This window comes from Lactuca serriola, chromosome 5 (assembly GCF_051521515.1).
Source record: "Lactuca serriola cultivar US96UC23 chromosome 5, Lser_US96UC23_V15, whole genome shotgun sequence".
NCBI lineage: Eukaryota > Viridiplantae > Streptophyta > Magnoliopsida > Asterales > Asteraceae > Lactuca > Lactuca serriola.
In genome coordinates this window covers 338,581,401-338,608,938 of record NC_136412.1, presented here as the reverse complement: position 1 = coordinate 338,608,938, position 27,538 = coordinate 338,581,401, and the positions used below count along the sequence as shown (strand labels likewise).

At 34.1% G+C, this 27,538-nt stretch overlaps 3 protein-coding genes across 6 annotated transcripts; 1 reads left to right on the top strand and 2 right to left on the bottom strand.

Moving 5' to 3' along the window:
• Positions 1-10,144: 10,144 nt before the first annotated feature.
• On the top strand, positions 10,145-11,778 carry LOC145052026 (protein FLC EXPRESSOR). The gene is made up of 4 exons (XM_078999845.1): positions 10,145-10,772; positions 11,120-11,292; positions 11,383-11,446; positions 11,639-11,778. Exons 1-3 carry the CDS (start codon positions 10,264-10,266, stop codon positions 11,412-11,414), a joined length of 714 nt encoding a protein of 237 aa, XP_078855971.1. The 5' UTR covers positions 10,145-10,263; the 3' UTR covers positions 11,415-11,446; positions 11,639-11,778.
• A 1,881-nt stretch (positions 11,779-13,659) lies between these two features.
• TAF15B (TBP-associated factor 15B) lies at positions 13,660-17,065 on the bottom strand. Of its 4 annotated transcripts, none has more exons than XR_013685144.1 (7): positions 16,590-17,065; positions 16,397-16,502; positions 14,945-15,620; positions 14,701-14,851; positions 14,538-14,613; positions 14,216-14,453; positions 13,660-14,136 (listed from the first exon to the last, which is right to left on the bottom strand). XR_013685144.1 is itself a non-coding variant. In XM_079003631.1 (6 exons), exons 1-6 carry the CDS (start codon positions 16,963-16,965, stop codon positions 14,327-14,329), a joined length of 1,512 nt encoding a protein of 503 aa, XP_078859757.1. In that variant the 5' UTR covers positions 16,966-17,065; the 3' UTR covers positions 13,660-14,326. The 4 variants fall into 4 exon arrangements, 1 of the variants encoding a protein (XP_078859757.1); XR_013685145.1 differs by having other exon boundaries at positions 13,660-13,995; XR_013685143.1 differs by having other exon boundaries at positions 13,660-14,096; positions 16,590-17,064.
• A 4,425-nt stretch (positions 17,066-21,490) lies between these two features.
• LOC145055338 (O-Glycosyl hydrolases family 17 protein) lies at positions 21,491-23,531 on the bottom strand. Its single transcript, XM_079003630.1, has 2 exons — positions 23,152-23,531; positions 21,491-22,754 (listed from the first exon to the last, which is right to left on the bottom strand). The coding sequence occupies exons 1-2, from the start codon at positions 23,490-23,492 to the stop codon at positions 21,650-21,652; spliced, it is 1,446 nt and encodes a 481-aa protein (XP_078859756.1). The 5' UTR covers positions 23,493-23,531; the 3' UTR covers positions 21,491-21,649.
• Between the last annotated feature and the right edge of the window lie 4,007 nt (positions 23,532-27,538).

Here is a 27,538-nt window from a genome sequence, read left to right as displayed (position 1 = left end):
TAAGAGAATGTTTAATACGTCTAGTATTACCCTCACACAAAGTTAATCCTTTAGCCAGAAATAAGATAATTGTTTTACACTTTGTAGTTTGGTAACTTCTAGCCCTTAATATCTGCTGCATTAATCAAGAACATATGTAGGTTTACTAAAAAACGGGCATATAGATTTTTTGTTTTAACGATATGAAATTTAATAGGAAGAACATCAACTATTTTTTACAGCCTCTGTGTTGCTATTTGGCTACTATTTCTTAGTTCCAATATAAAGTTATATATTCTCCCATCATAACACACATATTATTCACTCAGTTGTTATGCTAAACATGTGTATGACTTGAAAAAAAAAACATAAGAACACCCATTCAATAAAAATTACAAAAATTCTAAAAGAAATATAAAATATCCCTTTTGATTCTCACCTCTATTTTTACCAACTTCCACTTGTGGACCTGATAGATTTTTGATATTCAAAGTCACAAAAGACAAAGTCGTTGAAAATATTGTTTTTCAAGAGATATCAAATAAAGGTTGATTTAAGGCATCTTTGTCCACTTTAACAAAAAACCACAGCAACATGAAAAGAGAAATACATGATCTAGTTGTTCATTTTGATTTTTGACAAACCAAGATAACATGTAAGGCCCTTTGAATAGACAACTCTAACTCCTACATAAGTTTATTACCAAACCAGTAGGATGTAGTTAAATAGGTCATTTAGATCAGATGTCAGCTCAGTAGCTCTAAAAATGTGTAGCATCATCTTAAGAAAATTGAATATAAACAAAATAAAAATGTAAGGCAGCTTAACATTCATCAATCAAATTAGTCACCTATATATAGATTCTATTAATAAAAGGTGATTTTGAAATATGCATCCAAGTGACCGTGGTGTAAAACCTAAAAATCAAACAGAAGCAGACCAACCATTGGAAATCAAAATACAAAATCCCTTGCAGCAAAATGAAAAAGAAAAATGATTCAAGGGAATCAAAATCAGAAAACTCAAACCTGGGGAAAGGTGTGTGCATAATGAGAAGCTCAAATCCACCGCAATAGATGGTGGTGAAGGTCAAATACACACATGAACACAAATAAATATACACAAGATTTTAGAAAAAAAAACTAAGAAACATACCATAGCATCGCCAAATCATTATGATTTAATCAATCAAACTATGTTCAACCTGAAATAGACAAAAACAAAAACACTCAACAATTATGTATTGAGCGAGAGTGGTGAGCGGTGCGTGTGTAGAGATTATTCGATCTTCAACAGGGAGGAAAGGTAACTCTCTATATATGGCAGTATGAAATGACAAGGTGGAACCATGTTAGGGTTTCTTATGGAGAAAGGAAGGAACGCTTGAAGAGGGATAAGTTTTCAGGGATTTCGCTATGAAACGTATATCGCTCGTTGACTGATTCAATTAGACGAAAGTGAAGGAATACAGGATCAACTTTGGCCAATTCAATTTACAAACTACTTAGAAATTTGAGATATTTAAGGAATAAAAATAGTATGTATATGTTTGATATGCGGATAAAATTCTTGCATTATTTGATTGTACCATCAGCTTAAAGTTTGGACTATTTCAGATTTAATTATATTTTATTGATGATTGTTTGTACTTTCAGTTTTATATTTTGGACGTCTTAAACCTATTTTTAGAAATAGTAAGGTTTGTATAATAATATAGTAACATATATATATATATATATATATATATATATATATATATATATATATATATATATATATATATATATATAAGATGTTTCTCCACATGTGTATATATGTTTTTTTTGCTCTTTTGTTGTACCATCTGGGCATCTTGTATGTGCATGTGGCCCTTATTTTGGTTAATTTTGTGAACTGTTGTTTATTTTTTCTGCATGAATGTCGGGTAAATGATGCCCCTATAAAGTGATAAAATTCGTCAAGATGATAATAGAACATTATGTAATTACTAAAAACGGGTGAAAGCGAGAGATAGACTTTTAAAAATAAACATAAAATGTGTACTTAGTTTCACAAAATGTGATTTTTGCATAATTTCTAAGTAATACATATGAAAGTCAGCAAACTTTGATGCTAAAATGTTTTTTTTCTTTTCTGTAGCTAACTCATAATTATGACATTAAACAGTAATGACAATGACATTATACCCTAAAATTAAAAGGAAAATTAGAATTTATGAGATGCTTACTTCAAAGCTCGGGAGATTCCAAGAGCAATGTAAATACGAAGCCCCCTAGATAAAGGCATGTATTTCATGCACTCCTTCTGTCTTCACTTGTGTGAAAAAAATATCCAATCTACTAATGTACTTCAACCCATAATAACTTTTTTTATGGAGGACCATTGCCACAACCCATAATAACTTTTTTAATAAGCAATCCAAGATATTTTATGCGGTTAAAGTTTGGAAAAAAAAAACAATTGTCATATGGTTATTCCACTTTTTCTTAGATATGGCATCAAGAAGTTTACCAAATGCATATTTCTGATTTCTAAGTAAGGATTTTATAGAGTAATATACAAGGGATAGGGGAAATGGCTTTGAAAGGGTTTGGAAATCAAGGTAATAAAGAAAAAATTGCATCAACATTTCCCCTCATAACAACAGTAAACATCATGTTGGTAAGAAAGCTATTTACAAACAGGAGGGTTTTCACACCTGGATCTACTTTCTTTCTGTTTAATACTTAATTTAATTATCCTTCTTTACAACAAAAATATATGTGAGAATCATTTGACTTTCTCCATAGGGGTTTTTAAGGTTATAATTGAGTAATGATATTCTTCTAATTGACACAAGAAACCTAAAATTCTGGACTAAAAAAATCTAATCCACGAACACACGAATTGGCAATGGAATTACCATTATGTTCATGTTAAAGTATTTTTGTTGGTAATACAAATCAACATGAAAATAATAATTTGCCACAATCATTCAAAAACGGAAGAATGGGTTGTTGGGTATTTCGTCTTCGACCAACGGAAGAATGGGTTGTTGGGTATTTCGTTCGCGAGGAATAAAGCCTTTTTGTTGCCGACTGGGAGTATGATTAAGAAGTATTTCAGAAATCAACAAAATTTACATATCAAGGAAACCAATTTGTCGATATTTTTGCACATATTTAGAAAGATTGGAGAAAGTTTCTTTGCATATGAGAGAGAGAGAGAGAGAGAGTTTGCAATTGACATACCTTATGAATCTGAATTGTTGGAGTCCAAATTGTAATTGCTTGGAGGAAAAGACATCGGAATTGTCTAACGCAGAGGATCGGAAACGAAGAAGGAAGGAATTCAAAGAATGTGAAGAAACATATGTAATACGGTGGTGGGATTATCGATTGGGGAAGAAAGCGGTGGAAAATTAGATTTTAGAATGATGAAAAGAGTCATTGTGTACATATTGTTGTGGTTAAAATCAGAAATGGGTGAACTTTACTGTTTATAGGCATGAGGAGTTTTAATATATGTATATGATTATTATTATATTATTATATATTCATAAAACAATGAGTCATAAGGTATGGAAATTATGAGGACAAGACCGAGTTTATAATCACCGCCTCCACCCTATCTATTTTATTTTAATTGGTTATTAATCAATATTCATCTATATCAATTTGTAAGTAGCAAGAATACCCTATGTGTTAATAAATATTCTTTGTTATTTGATGATTCAACAAGAGTTCAAAGACACAATGCGTAGCTACCTTTATTCACAAAGGTTAATTTTTAATTAACAAATTGTTGGCAACACTGTTACATTAATGATTTCAATTCTTTAAGAAGGTAAATTTTAATTTTTATTGCACACTTTATTTATTGTAGTTTTTAATTAATAATTTAATTACGATTTTGATAATGTGGTTGATTGTAATTATAAATTTATATGGTAAATTATGAGCAAGAAAATTCCTTTTTCAAACGAATAGAAGATGTGTAATCCCGTTAGTGATAACACTAAATAAGATTTTCATAATATATACCAACAACCATATATGAATAGTAACATTATATTTTAAAGTATTATTAAGACGTGAGGCTGTCAGTCTCTTTTATTGTTAAATCTCAACACCGCCCTTGCTCAAGACGGTGTTGTTAGACGTTTGGCGTGGAAAAACGAGACATGACATGTTATGATACAAGTTTTTCCGTACGAGACATATTTTTTGTTCTTTTCATCTATTTGAAAAAAAAAACATATGTTATACTATAAATGTTTAATAAGTATGAAATTGCTCACAAAAATACCATTTCTATGTTTTTAAATGAGAAATAGTGAAGAGATTTTATTAGTAAAAAATTGGTTAATTGTATCGAACCAAATTAATGAAAATTGGCTAATTACATAGAATGTTAATTTTGATGTCGCAATTCTTTAGTTTTTAAGTTTATTATTAAATCGTAGTACTATAAAATATTATAAATAACTGAAATTTGTTCTCACGGTTGCTACTAATATTTGAATTCCTACGCAAGTAGAGGCTTGTTCGTATATACTTTTGCGATATCGGTCGTTGAAGATGATGCTTCTGTCATATTCGTAAGAAAAGGGTTCGACTTCTCCGTCCGACAGCGCCAACCAGAGTGATCCATTGTCTCTCGTTGCATCCCATATTGTGCATGGTACAAGTAAGTTCATGCCTCCATATTCGATCAATTTCAATATATAACAAACTTTTGAAATAACTCAATGTTTTTTTTTTCAATTTTTGTATAATTTCGCTGATTTTTTTTTGAAAAAAAAAACTTTTTTTTTTAAATTTAAAAAAATAAAAAATAAAAAATTGATTTTTTAATTTTTTTTCACTGAATTTATAAAAAAAAAGAAAAAAAAAAAGATATATGATTTTTAAGAATATAAAGTCAAAAAAAAAAGATTTGTGATCTCTAAGTATTTATTTAAGCATTTTTATGATTTTTTTTTTGTTTTCTAGAAATCATAAAAATGTGTGTGTTTGTGCACTCTTAATGTTATGGATCAGAGATTAATTTACTTACCTTGTTAGCGATATATATATATATATATATATATATATATATATATATATATATATATATATATATATATATATATATATAAAGGTATCTCCGGGTAAAATAGGGCATTGAGTAACGTCTTCTGTTCCATTAGCCCATGGAGTTCCAATCTGTGAATTCATAAATCATAAACAAATTAGTTACGTACATCTTCAAATACTAATCAAATCAATTCAAATGAATTGGTGTGTTTGTGTGTGTGCTTGTGTTTGTGTTTATGTTTTGTGTACCCGTCTGATACCGTGCCGATGAATGGTGACACCGGCGACGGGCTATGCTGGAATCGAAGAAGATGTGAAGTCCGGGAGGAGGGAACGCATGCAACATTTTAGGTGGTGGGGGTGGGAGGTTGTTTATTGTTCTACCAAAATTTAACTTAATTAATTACTTGTCATTTATTTAACTGATTATGCGGTTGTTTCTTCAAAAAGGATGTTTTCAACACTTGAAATTGGACTTTATTTCATTTAAGTGGAAAAAAAACTTTTACTGATGTAACGACCCAAAAATCACGACTAAAATTTTCTTTTAAAACATTACTAAAACTAGATTTATAAACAACGTATCATAAGTCAAACATAACTTTCGAGTATTAAATTCAAAACATAATATCATTATCAGAGTCAAACATTCCCAGGCTAACTGACTATGGTGTGTGCTCTGCAATCTTCCCGAGCTCCTCTTTTGAAAACCGAGTACTTGAAACCAAAACTGAAAACCGTAAGCACGAAGCTTAGCAAGCTCCCCCAATCTACCACATACCACACAATAACATATAAAGCACATACTGGGCCTTGCCCACTGCATCGGACCGAAGTCTGGACTAACTGGGGCCTTGCCCCCTACATCGGACCGAAGTCCTAAGCTGACTGGGACCTTGTCCCCTACATCGAACCGAAGTCCGAAGTTGACATCAGACCGAAGTCCGAAGCTGACTGGGACCTTGTCCCCTACATCGAACCGAAGTCCGAAGCTGACATCAGACCGAAGTCCGAAGCTGACTGGGACCTTGTCCCCTACATCGAACCGAAGTCCGAAGCTAACATCGAACCGAAATCCGAAGCTGACTGGGACCTTGTCCCCTACATCGGGCCGAAGTCCGAAGCTGACTGAACATAGCATAAACATATCAACTAGCATAAACACATAAACGCTGTCTGAGCCACGAAGGCATCAAACATACTAACTACTACATCGGACCGAAGTCCGAAGATGTCTGGGACATTCGTCCCCTACATCGGATCGAAGTCCGAAAACTACTGCTAGCTAAACGGGCCGGCATTGTGGCCTTAGACCCGTTCCTATTGAAGGGAAACTCACCTGAACTGCTGAGCTCTGCTGATAAACCTCTGGCTGCTACTCGACAATCCCCTGAACCGTTGCTCCTCTAGCTCTCCGAGCTATCAATATACATATAACACTTAGTCTGATAGTCAACTAAGTCAACTCTTATCAAAGTCAACCTTCCAGGTCAACCCTACTCGCCAAGTCCTCCTAATGACTCGCCGAGTTCATAAGCTCAGGGTCTTTCTATTCGCGACTCGACTCGCCGAGTCATTCTATGACTCGCCGAGTCCAACTAGTTCCAAGTCCTGTCCTGTCCAACTCGCTGAGTCACCACCCGACTCACTGATTCGAGTCTCAACTCGAAGGGTTTGAGGTTTCGCGACCTGACTCGCCGAGTCCACTAATAGACTCGGCGAGTCCAAGGCAATCTTCAACCAACTCGTCGATTTGTTCTTCCAACTCGCCGAGTTCATGCTTAACTTCATCCGACTCGACGAGCTGTTCATCTCACTCGTCGAGTTCCTCCTCATCTTCAAGCTACTCGCCGAGTCCACTCGAAGGACTCGCCGAGTCTATTCAGATCTTCATACATGCAGAGGACTTTTGAGTCATGCATGGACTCCATACTGCAGATCTACCCTTCCCAAGCCTATTCCCCACGTAAAGTTGCAAACTTTACGTGTAGAGAAGGAGATCTAGGCACCATACACCATAAACTTAGGGTTTGAGACAAAGGGGCTCAACAATCAACCCATAGACTGATGCTTTATGATTCTCTAGGCCAAGATACACATAGATCTGAAGTAGCAACTTCAGATCTGGGCTTCTAACTCGAAATGGTTCAAGAACTTGCCCTAAAAGCCCCAAATCCTATGATAAAGGTTGATCTAAATGCAAAAGAGGGAAGGTCACGACTCATTACCTTCAAATGCTCTGGAAGACCTCACAAACTCTGGATCTACTGCCAATTCTTGAATCCCCAATGTGTGCCTTCTTCCTTCTTCCTTCAAACCACCCAAAATGGTAAGAAAACTTGAATGAGCAACAATGGAGGCTTAGGGTTTCTGGTTCTGGACTATAGGGCCGCAACTGAGCCCTAGGAAAGAGAATAGGATGCTTAAATAGGGTACCAAGTCCCGAAATTAGGGTTTCCAAACCCAGACCTGACTCGCCGAGTCGGTCAATTGCTTTACACCCGGATCCCGCTCCGACTCGCCGAGTTTCTCCCTGGACTCGACGAGTCAACCCTCTTCAACTTAGGATTTTTCCTTTCCTTTCTTGACCTTTCTGATTTCGGGTGTTACAACTGAACTTTTAAAACAAATAGGAAAAGTTATTTTACATTTCCCCTATTATATTATCTCCTAAAATCATATGTTTTTTTTATAATTCGAGCTTAAAAGATTCATTTAATTCAAAAATGATAGTCCTCTTTAATAAACGATGGTTTTTTTACCATTTGTCATACTTTCATTCAAATTGCCAAATGTCACTTTATGGTTATTTTAAATTGATTTTTTTCCACATGTCATTTTATGAGTTTTTCTATTTGATTAAATTCCACATAATATTTTAATATAATAATTGCAATAAATGTATTAATAAATAGATATCAATTTTATTAATGAACTTACCTTTTAATTTCAAAATTCTCAAAATTAAAACTCATTAGTTTCTTTTATTTATTTAAATTTAAAAGATAAAAACATTTTCATTATAATAATTCATTATTTTTATTATTTTATTATAAATTCAAAATTCTAAAATATTTTGACCTTTATATTTTTTTTTTTTAAATTAACATATGTAATACATGAGTCTCACAACTAGTTATTAAATATTTTGGATTTAGGTTTTACATATATTTGATTCAAATAAATGCTCAAAATTTGAATATTTAACAATATATTTAAATTTTAAATTTTCTAAAATCTAAAATAAATAATGAAAGAGAAATTAAATATCTTCCAACTTTTTTGTTCTTATAAATTCTCCAACCCAATTAAATAATAACATATATAACATTTAATGTTCATTTAATGATAATTTAGTATATAATGTCATTAAGTGTGAGACCCGTATGTTATACAAGTTAATTTTTAAAAAAAAAAGATTTAAAGTAATAAATATTTTTTAATGTAAAACTTTAAAATAAGAAAGTAAGAAACGTATTAATTACAATTTAATTTCATATATATTATATTTAATATTTTATATATATATATATATATATATATATATATATATATATATATATATATATATATAAGTATGTAACATTAATTTGAAAATTTAAAATAAATCAGAAATTGATAAAGAGAATATGACTTATTAAGGTAATTAATTTTTCGGTTTATTTACATCTAAGTAACTATTTTTTTGTACATATCTAGGTAACAAACTTGTTGGATGCGTTCACATATGATCATTATGACCTGTTGTAGCAGGTTACATCCTATATGTGAACACTTTTAACAAGTCCGTTACCTAGATGTGTACAAAAAAAATAGTTACCTAAATATGAACAAAACAAAAAGTAAGAGTAAATTACACGAATGGTCAGTGTGGTTTAGGTGAATTTGTGTTTTTGGTACCTAACTTATTTTTTTTGTAACTTAGATGGTCCCTACTGTTTATTTTTGTTGCACGTTTGGTCTCTGCCTTACCTAAAAAGACTATTGTGCTCTTATTAATTTATTTTTTAATTAATTTTCTTATTTATGTATTTATTTTTTATATATAAAAAAGACTATTAACTTTTTTAAATATATAAAAAATAAACACATAAATAAGAAAATTAATTAAAAAATAAATTAATAAGGGCACAATAGTTTTTTTAGGTAAGACGGAGACCAAACGCGCAACAAAAATAAATAGTAGGGACCATCCGAGTTAAAAAAAATATGTTAGAGACCAAAAACATAAATTCCCCCAAACCACATGGACCATTCGTGTAATTTACTCTTACTTTTTGTTTAGTTTATATTTGGGTAAATATTTTTTTTTGTACATATCTAGGTCGTAACTTGTTAAAAATTTCACATCTTGGATGTAACCTGTAATAGCAGGTCATAACGGTTATATGTGAACACTTCCAACAAGTTTGTTACCTAGACGTATACAAAAAAAAGATAGTTACGTAGATGTGAGCAAATAGAAAAGTTAATTAACTTAATAAGTCATGTTCTCATTGATAAATCTATCATAATAAATGAAGATCATTTTGCCAAATGTCATTTTTTCATTAAATTTGTCACATGTAATTTTGTAAATTTTTTTATTAAATTTAAATCCACATGTCATTTTATGGTTTTTTGAATTAAATCCATTAATATGCCACATAATACTAAATTTATATATGTAAAGTATTAAATATATTTAATGTGATAATAAATGAAAAGAATCTTAAAAAATATGTAAGATATATTAAAATACATTGAATATGATAATAAATTTAATGAATATGACAAAACAATCACTAATATTATGGATGATATTTTCAATAGTGATTCTATTTATTCATTAGTTGAATATGTCCATTTATTTTGAAATTTTATTTTAAAAAATTCTTAATATTTAAATTTGATATATTTTTTTTAATCAACCCGTTACACGGATTTCACACCTAATAGATAATATTTATTTCAAAAATAAAAATAAACTGACAACAGACAAAATTATTTTATCAGGGAGGATCATTTAAAATTAAAATGATAATGAAAATGCGAATCATGCAGACATGTACGATTATACATAAAACGGCTGGCCTAAATAAACGCGACCTTCTTTAACAAAACAAAAAGTAAAAATAGCACGCCGCCGGAAGCGGGAAAGTGGGTAACGCCCTGTACACGGCGGCTCTCACCGGTAAGAAACCCGCTAGTTGGTTATCGACAAACACTGCCAACTACGAACAGTGAAATGGAAGGAAGAAACTACATTGCACCAAGCCCATTAAAACTGAGACAAAACCTCAAACCCCTAATCGACTCGACTCCAACCGTTCGTTACGTCATCGGAGATCACAGCGCCGCCGTACAACATCCACAGATACAATCACTCCTTATTGACAATCAACACCTTTTGACGCTTCACGAAATTCTTACAGTGGAACTCTCTGCTTCCAAAAACGACCTCCGCCACCTTTCCGCCGCTGCCGAGAAAATCAAGGCTGAGAGGGACGCAGAGGTGCGCGAGGCTTATGATAGGGCGGTGACAATGGAAGCTGAGGTCAGATCGATTGACGAATCAAATGCTGAACTGGCTAAAATCCTAGGCCATCTGCAGAAATTAAGATCGGAGAAGAAAGAACTCGATGAGAAGTTGTATAAGCTCCGTGGCGACGTTGAGAAAGTATCGCTCGAATACCACCAAATTCCGTTAATAAAAGCAGAAATTGAAAGCATGCAGAAAGAAATCCAGAGAGGAAGGTCACAATCACTCTTTTTCTATATTAACTTGTTCTCTAGATTAATCCCCTTTTCATTATAACTTATAAACCCTAATGGCCTAATGATTTTGATGAATTTCACTGATGAAATCTGTGAATCCATATCTAATAATCGTTGCCATTTTGAGTTAATACGAATTGAAACATTTCATAAATAAGTGAATCGCCATTTGGTACTAATGTGAACATCTGTTGGCTATTAACCCTGCTTTTGTGATTCAAACATGAACATTTGGATCCAGTAGTTAGATAGGAGCATGATTAAACTAATCTTTTGTGCAATCATTCGTGATTTTGAAAGCTTTTGGGGTGAAATGTGAATTGCAGAGAAGTAATTGAACATGAGAAAAGGGTGCATGTGAGTAACATTAAACAGCGTGAAGCAATGGAGAAATGCAGGATGTTTATGGCTCGTGAAATTGAAAGGTTGCAGGTGGAGGTTAATGATGCAGTGAAGAGAGCAAGGGCAGCAGCTGCGGTGGAAGCCGCTTCAATTCTAGGCAAGTTTGCTATTCTACTTCTTCTTGCCTCCCTCCATTTTTAACTTTATCAGTCAATGAGTTAAAGTTGAGGTTGAATGCTTAAAACAGGAAGTGGATATGGGAATTCTGAGATGGGATAACCTGCCATGGCTTTTGGCTGCTGCAACTACAGGTACTTTACTAATTTTTTATGATGAGAATAAGAGAAGAGATTGAGAGGAAGTGTCTCAAATTAAAATAATCCAATGCATACCAAATAATTAACCTGCATTTTCACTTCCATGTTGAATGTAGTGAGAAAGGTGTAATAGTAATATACATCTGAATCTGATATCAAGTTTGTTTTTTCTTGATTGTGTTTCAGGTTGAAGATGAGTAAAATATCATCACCCGCAAAGAATAGTTATAGTTGTTGATTTGTGATTATTATTTTGCAAACATTAGTGTTATACACATAGATGAAATTCTGTTTTTCTACATTAAAGTTACTGGGTTGGTTTCAAACTTTCTTGAATATGGAGTTTATATAAAAGTTTGCTTAAATGGTCAATTGCATAAGTGGTCTCTGAGGTTTGTTGTTATCTTTAGATTAGGTTAAACTATTTTAAAAAATATAGGCATAATTCTTTTGAAAGCTTTTCATTGTGGTCCCTGTGAATTTGGTCCCCACCATTGCATTAAACTTGAAATAACTATATTATCCTCATTGGGCGAGCAAAAAAACGACCGGATGAAACTGAACCGGTACCATATAGTTTTTCCAGGTCGGTATTTGGTTCCCTTAATTCATGATTTTCGGTTATCGGGACATTCGGATCCGATACTGTACTATTATGTTCGAGTAAACATCGGAATTCACACACACTGTTTTTTCTTAACTTTGAAGTACCTTAACTCTCCCTTATGAATTTGGATTGGGCCAGTGGTGAGTTTAAAACGTAAAACCACATGGTTTATTATTTAAATAAAAAAAATCAAAGATACGTTTTGAAAATATTGATTCATGCATATTTGTTTTTGACTTTTTGCCAAAAACATTAAGATGTTTCATTTAAAATATTTAAGGTAGTTCACAATTTATATTTTTATATAATCCTTTATAAAAATAAAAAATAGATGGTCGTGACCCACCTTTGATGTATGTAGCCTCGCCATTGGATTGGGCTGATTTTTTTTTCTTTCATCTTCCTTCTTGGCCATATGTTATTTTCGATAATTAATTAATTTGAATAAGTATAACCCAAGTTAAATAGTCCTAATAATAGTTACCTAAAAACTTAAATTGTCTAAACTTGTACAAAAAATTTCTTCAAACACTAGTCATAACTCTTACATGAACTTGGATCAAGTTGATTCTTCTTTCCGCATCTTCTTCTCTGTCTTAGCTATCTGTTACTCAAGAAATTTTTTTTTTGAACGGTAAATCTAATATACTCCTAAAATACTCCTGAATTCACATATATCCCTATTGGGATATGAACCATCATCCTCAAGGAAAAAATATAACATCTAATACCGTTAAGCTAGAAGCCCTTTGATCTAAAAAATCAAAAAAAGTAAGAATAAGTATTACCTTAGTTACAAGCCGTATAGGTACTTAAAAATTATTAAATTTTCAAAACTCAATATTTTTTTCTTATCATACATGCATAAAATTTCCTCAACTTCGAACTATGAACTCAACTTGGACGCATTCTTTTTGTTATATGTTCTTTGTTATCTTAACTTCATCTCAGTCAAGGTTTTGTTGTACTTAAGCCCGAGTTCTATAGCCTACAAAATATTACATGTCATTTATAATATAAAAGTGCACTCTCTAGTGCAATTACATTGAGTACACTTGTGACTTGTTTGAATGCATTTTATTTTGACATCTACTAGACAAATTCCATATGGCTTAAAGACACGCTCTGTGACCGATAAACATCAGATCCAATAATACTTGAAGAATCAATCAATTTTTGTTTTTTGATGTGTCATGGGAGTTCAGTTTTTGACTTTTATGTTTTTAAAGAATAAACAAACATCCAAAGATAACCCTGTAAAAAGATACACCTTTCTTCACAACCCTGGGTTAATACCACCGACTCATTGAAAAGTAACGGTTTCAAGTTACTTACTACACCCATGTAGTTGGTATCAGTCGTTAAACCAAATAACTTATATAATATAAATCAACTCAGAAATGTAGACTTGTTAGTTGAAATATCAAATATGATTATGATTCCATGGGGTGCAAAACTGAGTTTGAGAAACTTCCAAAATAAACCCAGAATCATAAGGAGACCCCGTAAGAGTTGTATTTTGCAAGATTTATGTTAAATAAAGAAAAAGTTGGTTACAGAGTTAAGCTCCTACTTAATCATACAAACTGCATATCATTAGTTTACATATTTCAAATGCTCGGTATATTAGGTCATTAGAAGCATGTTTAGTAGTCATGTTTTCAAAAATACTCCAGCTCCTTGCTGCTTTCACCACATCACAGCACAGCAACAGAAACAAAAAACAAAACACAAAGAACCCTAAGGGCGGGCCAACACAGTTTACAATGAAAAGAAGGTGAAACCGACACAGCTCATCCAGCAGATTTTGGTTTTAATCATCAGAATAGTGTTGAGAAGAAAAAAGGCACGCAATGCAAAATGAATCAGGCAGGAGTAGTCATAGTAGTATTTTTGGTTGGTTGTTATTGAAAAAGCAAGCAACAGCAACACTCACCTGCAAAAATATTTCTTAATCTACCTACCTTATAGAAGAAGAAGAAGAAGCAGATTTGGAGTACACATATATGATCCTCTAGTCTTGGCATTCATTGGCCTCTATAAAAACATTCACACAATTAATCCCCCTTAACAACATCTGATTTTATCAAGAAAAAAAAAAGTGAGGAGAAAAGGGGCAAGCAAGCAAGCAAGTGCATGATATTTGATAAACCTACCTCTTAAACTCCCTCCCCAAGGGAACAAGAACAAGAACAACCCCCTGCCTGCCTGCCTGCAATCCTCCTCTCTTCTTCACAGTTTTTAATAATTTTAAATCCCCTTCATCATCAGTATGGCCTAGACCGATTCCCACCATGAGAGTTCCTATCCGGACCACCATCTCTGTAGTTGTCCCTGCGTCCACCACCACCACCATAGCCTCCGCCACCTCCTCTTCCACCACCACCACCACCACTGTTGCACAAACAACCAATGTTAGCACACTCAATCACCAAAAGACGTATCTTTTTTTATTAATTATTATATTTATACCCTTACCCATGAGCAGGAGGAGCCCTTGGAGCTGATTTCTCAGCCATTCCCACACTAATTTTGTAACCTCTCAATTCAAAATCTGATCAACATTTAAAAAAATTAAATTAGACATACCCATAAAATAAAATAAAAATTAAACAAAAAATAATGAAAACAATGTACGTACTGTTGTAGAATCCCCCAGCAGAATGTGCTGCAGAAGGATCCTCATAAACCAAAGCAGCATCTCCTTTGTTGTTTCCTTTCTCATCAGTGTAGATCTTAATGTTATAAGGCCACTGATCCTTATATCCTCGCTTCTGCTTAATTCTCCCAACCTACAATAACAAACACCATGTTAATATAATTCCCATTTCATTAATTTATCAAAAAGAATAAAGATTATCATAATCAAAAACAATTGTAATTACTTGTCCAATGCCTCCAAAGAGTTCTCTCAATTCATCAACAGTCACATTTGGAGGCAAATTTGAGATATAAATTCTTGCATTGTCACACGACTCATCACAAGTTTCATCACACTGCTTCACCTTCGCAGGTGCATCAGTAGCAGGAGAACCACCACCATAACCGCCTTGACTCTGTGGAGCACCGCCATATCCACCACCTGAGCCACCACGGCCACCACCAGAATCTCCACCATAACCGCCTCCACCACCACCATAAGAAGGTGGATATGAAGTTGGTCCACCATTATAGCTTGCAGGTGGAGGGACAGCATCGGTTCCATAACCAGTGTTAGCCCCATATGAGGAAGGTGGTTGAGGGTAACTACTGTCAGATCCGCCATACCCTGCTGCCGCCCCCTGACCATAACCACCGCTGTCTCTTCCTTGACTGCCGCCATAGGAACCACCGCCTCCTCTACTTCCGCCACCACTCCCACCATCATAGTCGCCCCTACCTCCTCTATCACCACCATATCCACCACCACTCCCACCTCTGCTGTCACTGCGTCCACCGCCACCTTTATTGTAACTGCCACCATCATTACGCCCACGATCACCACCACCACCCGTGCCAGCAGGAGAGGGGGTCCCACATTTGTTACACTCGGCTCTCCAAGAAAAATTCGAATTGCCACAGCTATTTAACAAAAACATTCATCAAGTCAAAAATTGCAACTTTTATTCATTGGGAATGTAAGTTACTTCTGAACACTAAACATATAAAAGTCATAGCAACAAAACTCTGAAAAAATGAGTTAGGACACAATTATATTACTAAAATCAGTGGAAAATAAATGCATTCAGCAACAACAGCTAGATAGTGTATGGCTTGTAGTATGTTCTATACAGAATGAAGGACATATGATAACCATAAAACATAATGCCACAATACAAGATGATCCACAAAAAAACATGCCTCATAGCATCAAGATTTTTACTGAATTCAACAATTCAAAGAGCTTAATTTTATGCTCATGTATCATTATCAGTTAACACTCACCAATATCTCAAAACAAGCATATACTTATTCTTTAGTTCTCTAAATTTCATCATTGAACATGATTTACAGAAGTCTGAATCTAGAGCGTGCAAGATTAATGGGATAAATCAACTTGTAAACTAGATGAAACAAGAACAACAACTGATCCTTGACCTTCACATCTTCAAGGGAAAAAATCGAAAAAAGTCAAGAATTGCAAAGTCCTACTTGTAAAGTTGTGATATTAGTGCTTTCAGTAAGTTCTTGATTCTTTTGGGAGATATGATTGAAGCGACATTCGTCACTTTAAAACTTAAAACATGGTAACAAAGGTTCAATCCCAATATTGTGATCGAGTGCATCGTAACCATTAGACAAATTCCTATTTGTATAACGAAAAGAAAACGAGCAGATCGAGAGAAGAAATGAATTACCCCGGTTTAGGGCAAGGCCAGTCTCCTTCTCTACCACTGCCACGTCCACCACCTCTACCACCTCCGCCTCCACGCCCACGATCTCCGCCTTGATATCCACCTCCACCTGGAATTTAAATAAAAAAGAAATGACAAATTCAATTTTGTGTTGAAAGAAAAAATTTAGAGACGAAAGTCAGAGTGATGTACCGACCACGATTTTGTGAGTTACCACCGTATCCTCCACCACCACCTCCTTCTCTGCCACCACTTCCACCTCGACTGCCATACCCTCCGCCTCCGCCTCCACCTCCGCCTCCACTTCCACCACGGCCGCCGCCTCCATATCCTCCACCTCCGCCACGGTTTCCGCCATAGGATCCACCTCCACCACCACTGCTTCCGTAACTGCCTCCACCACCACTGCTTCCGTAACCACCTCCCCCGCCGCTGCCTCCATATCCGCCTCCACCGCCACCGCTACCTCCGTAACCTCCACCACTACCTCCGTAGCCACCGCTACTTCCACCGTAGCCTCCACCAACGGGCGGTGGAGCAGATCCGTCTCCTTCGTGACCGTACCCGGACATTTTTGTTAGGGTTTCTTTGGAGCTGTTTAAGAGAGAAAAAGAGTGAAAGGGGGAAGGGGAATTTAAGCGGATTTATATGGTTCTCGTCTTCTCGAGTGGCCGACTCGTTTAAAGTTGTAAACCCCATCTCGCATCAAATGATGCAAAAAGGTGGGTTGGGTACGGATCTCATACCATCCAAACGGGTCTAATTCGTACATAATTTTTGTTAAATTGAAATTTAACCAAGAATAAATAAAATTAAATGATTAAGTGAATTATTATATTATTTAATTAAGTATTTAAATAAAGTAAATTAATTTACACTTAAAAAGAAAAAATAAATGAGAATGACTAAATATGACAATTCAATCGAACTTGTGGCGTTTAAATGGTTGATAAAATATTTGAGTTACGGAACTTTCGTTAAAAATTAGTTTAAGTGGTGTTCAAAATGAAAGAATAAAGGTTGCACAGGTTTAAAGTGTTAAAAGGGCATAGATATATAAGTTTGATTTCTTATCTTTTCTTTCACCTCTTCAATACGAGATTAAATAGAGTGGGAGTATGCGGATGACAATTTTTTGAAGTTAAAAAAGATCTAGAAGTGTTGAAAGAAGGTAGAGTGGATACTTGAAGCTAAGGATGCATTATGAAGATTATGGTGTGGTGAGTAAAAGGCATTATTAGCTAGAAAGGAGTGGGATATCAAGTTTTGAGGTGAGTAACCACCGAATACATGTTCTTATATGATTAATGATGATTTATACAAGTTGAAATATATTAATGATGTTAAGATAATTTATGTGCTATGTAAATTACTGTATGTAAACATATGTGTATTCACGAAAATAATATTTTGAAAGATTTTTTATTATGACTAAATGATTAATGACATTTTGGAAATGGGCAATTACTAATTTATCCTATTTTGAAAGATTTTTTATTATGACTAAATGATTAATGACATTTTGGAAATGGGCAATTACTAATTTAGCCTAATTAAGAAAGTAATTAACCATTTTTAGCCAAAAATTAAAAATTATCCCAAAATAGTCCACGAAATCGTAGGTAATTAAGTGGGCTACTGTTTCGCCAAATAGTCTACTGTTTCATGATAAATATTAAAAAAAATCATTTTGAAGTTGTAAAATCGTAGGTTTTTTGGAAACCTACGGTTTCCTCTTAGCCACCAAAAAACCTACGGTTTCGTTATTTTTTTTTTTTTTAAGTTTTTTGAAACAAAAATCATGAAATCATAACATATATATATGATGGCTTATGATGCTAAAACAAATGTAAAAAAATCAAAATCAAAATCAAAATAAATATAAAAAACGAAAAAAAAATAATAAAACCGTAGGCTTCATACGAAACCTAAGGTGTACAAGTCCACACTATACAATTTGTGCATTGTGCACTTGTACACTGTAGGTTTTGACGATTTTAATATTATTTTTTTCGCTTTTCTTAAAAAAAAAAGTTATCCCCATATACAAAAAATACCCCTAATCAACAATACGGTAAAATTTTGATAAAAAATAAACGTACCTCGTTGTTATTTGAGTGCTCCATTAAGAAAAAAAGTAGGTAAACCTAAGAAAATAATAGTTAAAATAACCTAATCTGAAAAATTATACATTATATATTATATACTATGGGCCAATGAGTCGCGAAAGAGTAGACGGACTGGGAAACAGTAGTCCATTGCCACAACAGAGTAGTTTTCTACTGTGGGCCATAGTCAACTTGTGTTGACCGTAGTTAACCCTGGTTAATCTACTATTTCATGGGCTATTTTTAGCTAATGTGTTTTTTTTTGCTATTTTTAGATAGGTAATTAGTGTTTTAGGCTAGATTAGTAATTTCCCCTTTTAAAAATAGTTTTTCTCATGAAAGTGTGCACCACTTAGACTACCCCTTTAACAATCAAACCGAACCCAATTTTTCTATAAAAAACTAATTTATCTCTCTTCCACATGTATAATCCAACTCAATTCATTTTTTAACATTTATTGGCAACACCCAATCTATTTTATATTAAATTTTTACATTTACAAAGCTATATCAATATTGATCTTATTTTGTAGAGAAAAACCAATAAAATATTTTGATATATTTTATTTTACTTTTTATTAAATATAAAGTTGATTTATTAACAAAATTTAGTTTTTTAAAGAAAATGTAACTTATTTCTTCTAATAAATATAGACAAGTGGGCATGGGCTCCTTTGCACTCTAAGACAAGCCAATGGAGTGGCATCAAACTAGTTCACAAAAGATCACATAATTCTTATTTTTTTAATGTTACTTTTCTCATGATCGGCTTGCAATAAACCCCCAATTGGGGGTAGTCTTAAGCTGGATAAAGAGTTGTTTTTAATAAAAGCCATGACGGATAATGAAGGTCAATTATCCTAAGTGATGGTCTTTTATACATGTCTCACTTGTACATGTAAGTTAGATAACTCGTATAGGATACTTGTGACGATAACACACTTGTACCTTATCAAAACGACAAAACTATGAGTAATGTATAATGGGTTTTGTGCTAACTATAGATATACTCTAATGAGTTATAAAATAACAAATGACTAGTGGAAACATACAATGAATTATTTGGGAAGGAGATAGACCCGTATTGTATTGCATCTACTTATGTCATATTTATCAAATGATGTTTATTAAAAGTTATATTATGATGAATGATTAATGACATATGATTTTGACACAAATGTATGATGATGATGACTAATAATGTATAATTTTGACATAAATGTCTACCGATGATGAAAAAAGTCTAATGATTTATGATTTAGACATAAATGTCTATAGTGAGTAATGATTATTGTCTAAGGAGTTTCACAAAGATTTTAAAGATGGTCTATGAAGTTAATTAATTAGTACATTACTCTATGGTTTTTAAAATGATTTTAGGGATTCTCATTGGTTTAAGGAATGTGTCGATTCCTTCAACCATAAAGACGTTGAATTATGGTATTACTCACTAGGCACTCAATGCCTATACTACGTATTTTGACATGTATTCATATGAGAGTAGTGATTGAATACTATAGATGACATAAATATTTAGAAATAGATATAGTGGTTTCTTTGAACTTATGTTATTATATTAAACTTTTACAACTAAAGAGTATGTGACCATATTTTTCGCAAATGACGTTTTTAATGGAAGCTAAATGATTTTTAAACAATATAATAACTTAAGTAGATGGGTATTTCATATGGTGAATTGAAACTGCTTTGTTTCTTACTGATATAGGTTTGTTGCAAAATGAATGAAAATCAAGTGGAAATAACTTAAATTATGGTTCATATCTACGAGTCATTGAGTTATATTGAATTATTAAGGATTTCTGTTTTCGAGAAAGGGAAAACGCCTCCCCACTGACAACATAACATAATGAATCTAATGTTATCGAACTTCCCTTTATTTATACTTTAAACTCTTTATTTCTCTGGTCTTACTTAATGCAAGCTAACAACCTTAACTTATTTTATCCAAGTCTAACTTCAATGATTGACTTCTTCCATCCTCACCGAGAGGTGTTCAAAGATATAATCATGATCATCTCCCCAACATAATTTCATCCCGAGAGGTGTTCAAAGATATAATCTTCATCATCTCCCCAACATAATTTCATTCATCTTCGAGAACCCGATTGTATCAAATTCGCAAGCTCTAAAAGGTTATTCCTTTTAATCCCCTTTTCCATAACATTTTTAACGTGTTTGTAAGATGAAATATTACTCTGGATCTTATAAAGGTTGCAAGTTTTACTTGGTAATTCGCATATAGTTTAATCATAGCGGTTTAATATACGTTTGACATACATTTGAAATGGCTTATACATACATGCATCTCAACGATGTGTCTGTGAAGCTCAAATATTAACAAAGCTTATGCGGTAAAGACATTTAAACAAACAACTTACGGGCATCGTCGTTACACTTCACCCAACCTTGTTCTCTGGATGATCGTTGAACACCACCCGGATAATCTCAATCAACCTTCAATATTCTCCTACAAATTTAATTGGTTATATCGATCATATCTATGAATTTGAAGTCGCCATAGAGAAGCATAGGGTTTAATTGGGATGTGTGAGAGGACATAGAGCGAACCTTCTTCTCCAATTCTTAGGGTTTTTTATTTTTTATTTTTCAGTTCTCCATGTTTTTTTTTTTTTTTTTTTTTTCTCATTTCTTCATTCTTTATGTTAAACAAGCAAGGGAAATAGAATCAAACTCATTTCTCTTTACCAAATACACCTAAGTGTGCAAGTTACATCTCAATAATTTCATTGTTGAGAATTCGTTTGATCATGTCATGTAATCAATTTTTTATTACAATCTATCAATCATTATTTAACAGTTTTAAATTTTTATGGAGGTGACAAATAACTTGATCAACAATGTAATATATGATTATACTACCGTGAACTTGTATATTCTACTTTTAGACTAATCCAACATGTCGAATTTAAGCAATAAAGTAAAAAACAAAACATGTCAAACTATACAATACAAAATAAAAAGGACTCTAGAATAAACACAAGAAGAAGAAGAAGCCACAAAACAACATTGACTACCAATGACCCTTATAAGTCTCATCAAAGAAGCAAATATTGTTGCTGCCAAATAACCCTAATCTACTACAACAAAATAACAAATAATTCTACCATTATAACAACATCAAAATTGTTAAAACAAGTGAGATCAAATAATGCCAAAAGTTCAACCCATGACACATAACCGATATCGAAGCTTTCAGCTCAACATTAAATCTACAATCACCAACGGATGGATCAACGGTTGTGATCATCCCAAGCCCCCCAAAATCACAACTCTCAGCCCTTTGATCATGTTCCTGGTAGTAACTATTAAACGCATACGACACATTACCAGGCCAGCTCAGATTAAAACAAGAGCTACCTGGCGAAAGTGCGGTACAGTCAGCATTCATACACGCCTCCGTGGCACGTGCACTCGCATTCATCATATCTAAGTTATTATTTACAACACACCACCTAGGGGCAAGATAGTCAACACTTTGTGCATTCACAAGCCCTTTCACACCTCGAAAAAACTCAACCTCATATTTTGCTTGCCCATCAAAAGTAAACAAACCCCAATGTCTTTCGAAGTTTCCCATACTTGTATTCCTTTGATCTTCATCTACAAGGGTATAAATGTAAAATTCTAGTGGCATCACCCGAGGTCGAAGTGGGGTCCCTTTTTGACTATGGATATGGTTGAAAAGACCCTTGGTGAAAATCTCTGCGTTTGCCACGGTGGCATTTGGAGCTCCATCTGTCGGCCAACCGATTTGGCTAATTACGATTTTGACCTCGGGAAATCCTGCAACTGTTAAAGCGGTAATGAGGGTATCGTAGCTTAGATCGAAGCTGTTTTTGTATGATCTATTATGGGTGTCTTTATGTGGGTGTGCAGATTCTTTGAAAAGGGCGAAATCGAGTGAAATGTTCTTGTTTTGGTAGTGGGATAAGAAGGGCGAAATGGTCACAAAAAAAGGGGAGTGAGTTTTGGTGAGGAAGTTGAGTACAGCGATCATGGTTTTGTTGATATCGGGTCGGAAGTGGCCTGTTGAAGGTAGGTTGGATTCTGATTGGAATGCATCGAAGCTACATGGAATTACGATTTTGACCTTGTTTTGTAGTTTAGCTCGGATTAAAGCTGCTTCGATACTGATGGCTGCTCCAACTACAAAAGGGTAGAATTGGGAACCGTAGGTTTGGAGAAATGGATCATCTCCTACAGCAACATACCTGCAAATGTGTGTTTATCTTTTCTTTCAATATCACATGATAAACATAATTCTAGGGTAATTCATAGAGTAATTGGTCAGAAAACAAAGAGTATGCATAAATTTAAAAGGGAAATCCAGAATAATCAGAGAATCTGGATCATAATCAGTTATTACTTAATCTATGCATAAATTCCTATTAATTGCCAATCGTCATTGTTCCGATTAACATCAAAATGTGGATTAGTTATTAGAACTCAAATCCAGAAATAAATAGCCTTAACGCATGTTTGATGGACAGAAAGTAACATAACGAACATATTAAATGCCTAAATTGAAGACAAATCACGTTATTGATTATTCTAACAACAAAATGCAGTAATTGTGTGTGTGAAAAAAGGGGCTGAAATGTAACATACTCTATACGCGTACGACCAGAAAGGTAACGGGTGAGGTTATCGTGGACCCAACTCTCGGCAGCCTTGACGGAAGAGTTTAGGGAACGGAGCATGGAATTAGGAATGCCGACGGCGACGTCAATGTCGGAGCCGGAGAGGGCTTCGAGGACTTGAGGGTTGGAGTCGAAGAGTTTTACCTTGGTGATTTTGTTGAGCTTCAGTAGCTCAACTACCTTCGACGGCGGCAGAGGATGAGATGCGGTGGTGCCCCAGTTTACTCCGATTGATTGAACCCTAGACGTGCAGGAGACTGTAATGGCGATTAGTGTCACCGCCATCAACGAGTATTGCTGTAAAGCCATTGAAGTGTGTGTGACAGAGAATCGTTGGTTGTTAGTAATAAGTGTAGCTGATATATATGTAAAAAGGAATAAAGTTTAAATTTTCTTAGAAAAAAAAACGTTATTATTTTATTATTCCTAGTTGTGAGACTCGTATATTATACGGGTTTGATAAAACAAAAAAAATTAAATATGAAGTTTTAAACAAAAATTTATTTAAATTTAAAATTTAAAATTTGAATTTAAATTGAAACATATTCAATAATATGAGTTGTAATATTGTAATTTAATTATTATTTTCAAATAAGGCAATTAAGAATTGAGGTTTAAATATGATGTGTCAATTAAAAAAAGATAAATAATGAGAAAATGACACATGGAAAAAACATTTATTCAAAAATACCAAAAAATGACATGTGTCCAAGTTAATGAGAGAGTGACACGTGGCAAAATTATTTTCATTTATTAGGAAGGATTATTATTTTATTGTTTTACGGATTATTATTATATTATTTTACAAAACTGTAAAACTGGTTTACGTGGTATTCAAAAACCATAGATATGATACAAAAAGTTTACAACTTATATGAAAAGTTCAAAATCAAGATTTTTTTCGTAGTTTTGGTACATTCCATCTGTAGCCGATTACTTAGAGTCGTTAGGCCCATCACGTGTCCTCCATGTGAGTGCATTTTCATCTTTTTCATCCCTAACCTTTTTTTTTAATAAATTTTGATTTTGTTATATACATATGCATACGCAATCATTGTCATCTTCACTTTGATTTAAAAGAGAACATGCAACAAAAGGTTTCTTCATACACAACTCTTCATCTCTCTCGTCTACTCTTTTCCTTCTATTGTTGAAGCTTAAAAAATGATGCTCTCTCTTTCTGTGGAAATATTGATGTTGTGTGAAATCTGAAATTCTCAACCTTAGAATATTTAGGAGAAAGGAGAGAGGCTTGAGAAATTTGAAAATCTCAACCTTTGAAGAGGATAATCGATTTTTCTCAATGCCAAAAGGTCTTTATATAGCTATGGTGATTAGCAGATAAACCTCTATTAGAATCAATTAAATAATCAAATTTAATATAGATTCTAATCTTTTCATTATCAATTATCTCGAAAATGATTTTAAAAGACTCCAAGAGCTCCCAAAACCATCTACCATCGATGGGGATTCTAGAATGTTCATTTTGCTCAACCTTTAAACAATTAACATTTAGTCATTACACCTCTAGATTAATTATAATTAATTCCAAAGCAATTCTAATTTCGATTGCTTTCCAATTAACTTAGTAACATGTAATAAATTAATTAACTAATTATCTCAATATCCTATATCCTTTATAGTTATTTTAGCTCTTGAAGGCAACCCAAAAGAACTTTGTTATTTTTCCTAAATTTATACCAATTTAGTTATGACATTACACACGTATTTCCAACAACCCTAACTCTTCCATCACCAAGTCTAGATTGTACATAGAAAAATCCATCAATGTCAACAACATCAAAGTACCTACTAGCCCCATTAATGTACTCAATATTTGGAAACTTTATGAAACTCCCTCCGTGATGAAGTTCAATAGATAATATGTTGGGGTAACCATCTTCAAAAGAGAAAGAAAAGACTGTTAGCATTTTTCAAAGTTTAAAACCTAAACATCAAATACATCAAAAACAAAGTATCTTAGCATATAATTCTTGAATGTTAACATTTTCGCCAACATTTTTGAGTCCCCGCATTTTCAATAGCATGGATGAAATTCAAAGCTCGAGTAGTGGTTAAGGTTTTTGTGTCTGGATTGTTGAAGGTGGTGTGAGAGGAGATAAATGAGTGAAGTAAGTTTGGATCATTATTGCTAATCCAGGCTAATTAATTTAAATGTCGGCAACTGCAGACCACAAACCAAAATGAAAAAAATGCCCTCACATAGAGGGCACGTGATGGGCGTAATGACTTTAATGCCTTGTTCTTGAGTTCCACTTAAGGAGAAAAATGGGAGGATATGAAGGGAAAGTGAGGGGTGTCGAAGGAAAATCGTGTTTCCAAGTTTCATTAATGGAAGGAAAGTGAGTGGAGGGGAAGGATTTTGGAGTCATATTTTCCTTCCAAAATTTCCTGCTAAATTAAGCGGATTTGGAATGAAAGTGAGGGGAATAAAAATTTTAAGTTTTATTATATTTTTCCTCCTAACTCGGGAACACAAAACCTAAAAATTTTCCTTTCATTTCCTTCGAACTCGGGAACACAAAATAATGAATATTTTCTTTCATCTCCCTTTCTTTCTGTCAAAATTTTCCTTCCCCTTCCTTTAATGAATTTACAAAAAAAAAAAAAAAAAAAAAAACTCGGGAACAAGGCGTAAGTAAACGGCTGTAGACATAATGGACTAAAACCATGGAAAAATCTTGATTTTGAATCTTGCATGCAAGCTAAAAACATTTTAGACCCCATCCATAGTTTTTTGATTACCACATGGACAAATTTTATAGTTTTGTCTTTTCTTTTTTATATTATATATTTTTTAAATTTATTGGAGATAAGGTGTTTGATGTTGATTTTTTATTTATTTTTTGGCTGAGTTGGATATCCGATCAACAACTAATATTTTTTCAAACGTTTTTATATATCATTAAGGCAATAAGCTTCTTACTTTGAATATAAATAAAGCTACAGATTCTCTATTATTATGATTCTTCTTTCTTAAATTCACACATCTCTAACTCAAAATCACACATCTCTAAAAAGAATACAATAGTTGACGATGCAAACCCTTTTCATTATGGCTACCATTCGTGACTGATAATCCTAGCAAACGGTTTAGGGTTTGTTCTAACTCTTTGATAAGTGAATCTTAATGTTTAAGTTAGTTGTTTCCCGATCTAAAATTATTTTCCACATCTAATTTTAATTTCGCTTTTAAGAATCAGACAAGAAGAAAGTGAAGATAAATGAAGTTGAAACATTCTCCTTTTGAACCGAAAATTGCAATTCTAAAAAATTAGTTGAATATGTATACGATGGATAAATAGTCGACTAATATTTTGATAAATGATGAGTTTTAGAGATTTAAGACTATACTTTCTTTTTTATTTTATTGTAGTAACTTAGGGTGCGTTTAGTTGGCAGGAAATGAATGTAATTCGAGGGAAAAGGATTTCAATTCCCTCGAATTCATGCGTTTGGTTGGACTTAGAGGAGGGAAAATGATTCCTAAATGAAATAAATTTTCCACCATATGGAGGAAAGTGAATTCCTTCCAAAGTTGGATGGAAAACATTCCTTCTCATCAAGGAAAGTGTCAGATTACAAAAATACCCCTTGTACTTATCAGAAAACCCACCACCACTATCACTGACCACCACTACCGCCACTACCACCGCCATCACTATCACCACCGCTACCACCACTGCCACCATCACCACCACCGCTGCCGCCCCACCGACCAGCACCACCACCATCGTTGCTGCCACGACCACTACCACTGTCGTCGTTACCGCTACCGCCGCATCTGCCATCGACCACCACTACCACTACCATGACCACCACCCACCGCCACCGTCGCCGCCACCACCACCCCACCACTACTGCCACTGCCGCCACCCACCGCCATTGCCTGCGACGCCACCAACAACTACCATCATCTTCGTTAGCACCGTTGCTGCCGCCACCGACCACCACCGCCACCATTACTGCCACCATGACCATTACCCACCACCACTACCAATGTCATCACCCACCACCACCACGACTAATAACACTACCACCACCACCACTACCAACACTATCGCCATCGCCGCTACCACCACCGCCGCCACCAGCCACCGATGCTACCACCAGCACCATCACCGCCATCACTGTCACCACCGGCTAACACTGCCACCATCACCACCACTTCTGCCACCACAATCAATGCCACCACTACTACCACCACCACCACCGTCACAGCCACCATCACCGCCACCCACCACTGTCGCCAACACCACCACCACTGCCACCACCGCCGAAATTCTACTATTTTTATAATTTTTATAATGTATTTTTACATATAGTTAGAAAAC

Coding starts and splice junctions, on each gene's coding strand:
- LOC145052026 (XM_078999845.1), top strand. CDS start 10,264: ATGGAAGGAAGAAACTACATTGCACCAAGCCCATTAAAACTGAGACAA. Junction 10,773..11,119: donor AAAGAAATCCAGAGAGGAAG/GTCACAATCACT, acceptor TGTGAATTGCAG/AGAAGTAATTGAACATGAGA. Junction 11,293..11,382: donor GGAAGCCGCTTCAATTCTAG/GCAAGTTTGCTA, acceptor TGCTTAAAACAG/GAAGTGGATATGGGAATTCT.
- TAF15B (XM_079003631.1), bottom strand. CDS start 16,965: ATGTCCGGGTACGGTCACGAAGGAGACGGATCTGCTCCACCGCCCGTT. Junction 14,614..14,700: donor TGCTGGGGGATTCTACAACA/GTACGTACATTG, acceptor AATGTTGATCAG/ATTTTGAATTGAGAGGTTAC. Junction 14,454..14,537: donor AGGGCTCCTCCTGCTCATGG/GTAAGGGTATAA, acceptor TTTGTGCAACAG/TGGTGGTGGTGGTGGTGGAA.
- LOC145055338 (XM_079003630.1), bottom strand. CDS start 23,492: ATGGCTTTACAGCAATACTCGTTGATGGCGGTGACACTAATCGCCATT. Junction 22,755..23,151: donor TCTGGTCGTACGCGTATAGA/GTATGTTACATT, acceptor ACACATTTGCAG/GTATGTTGCTGTAGGAGATG.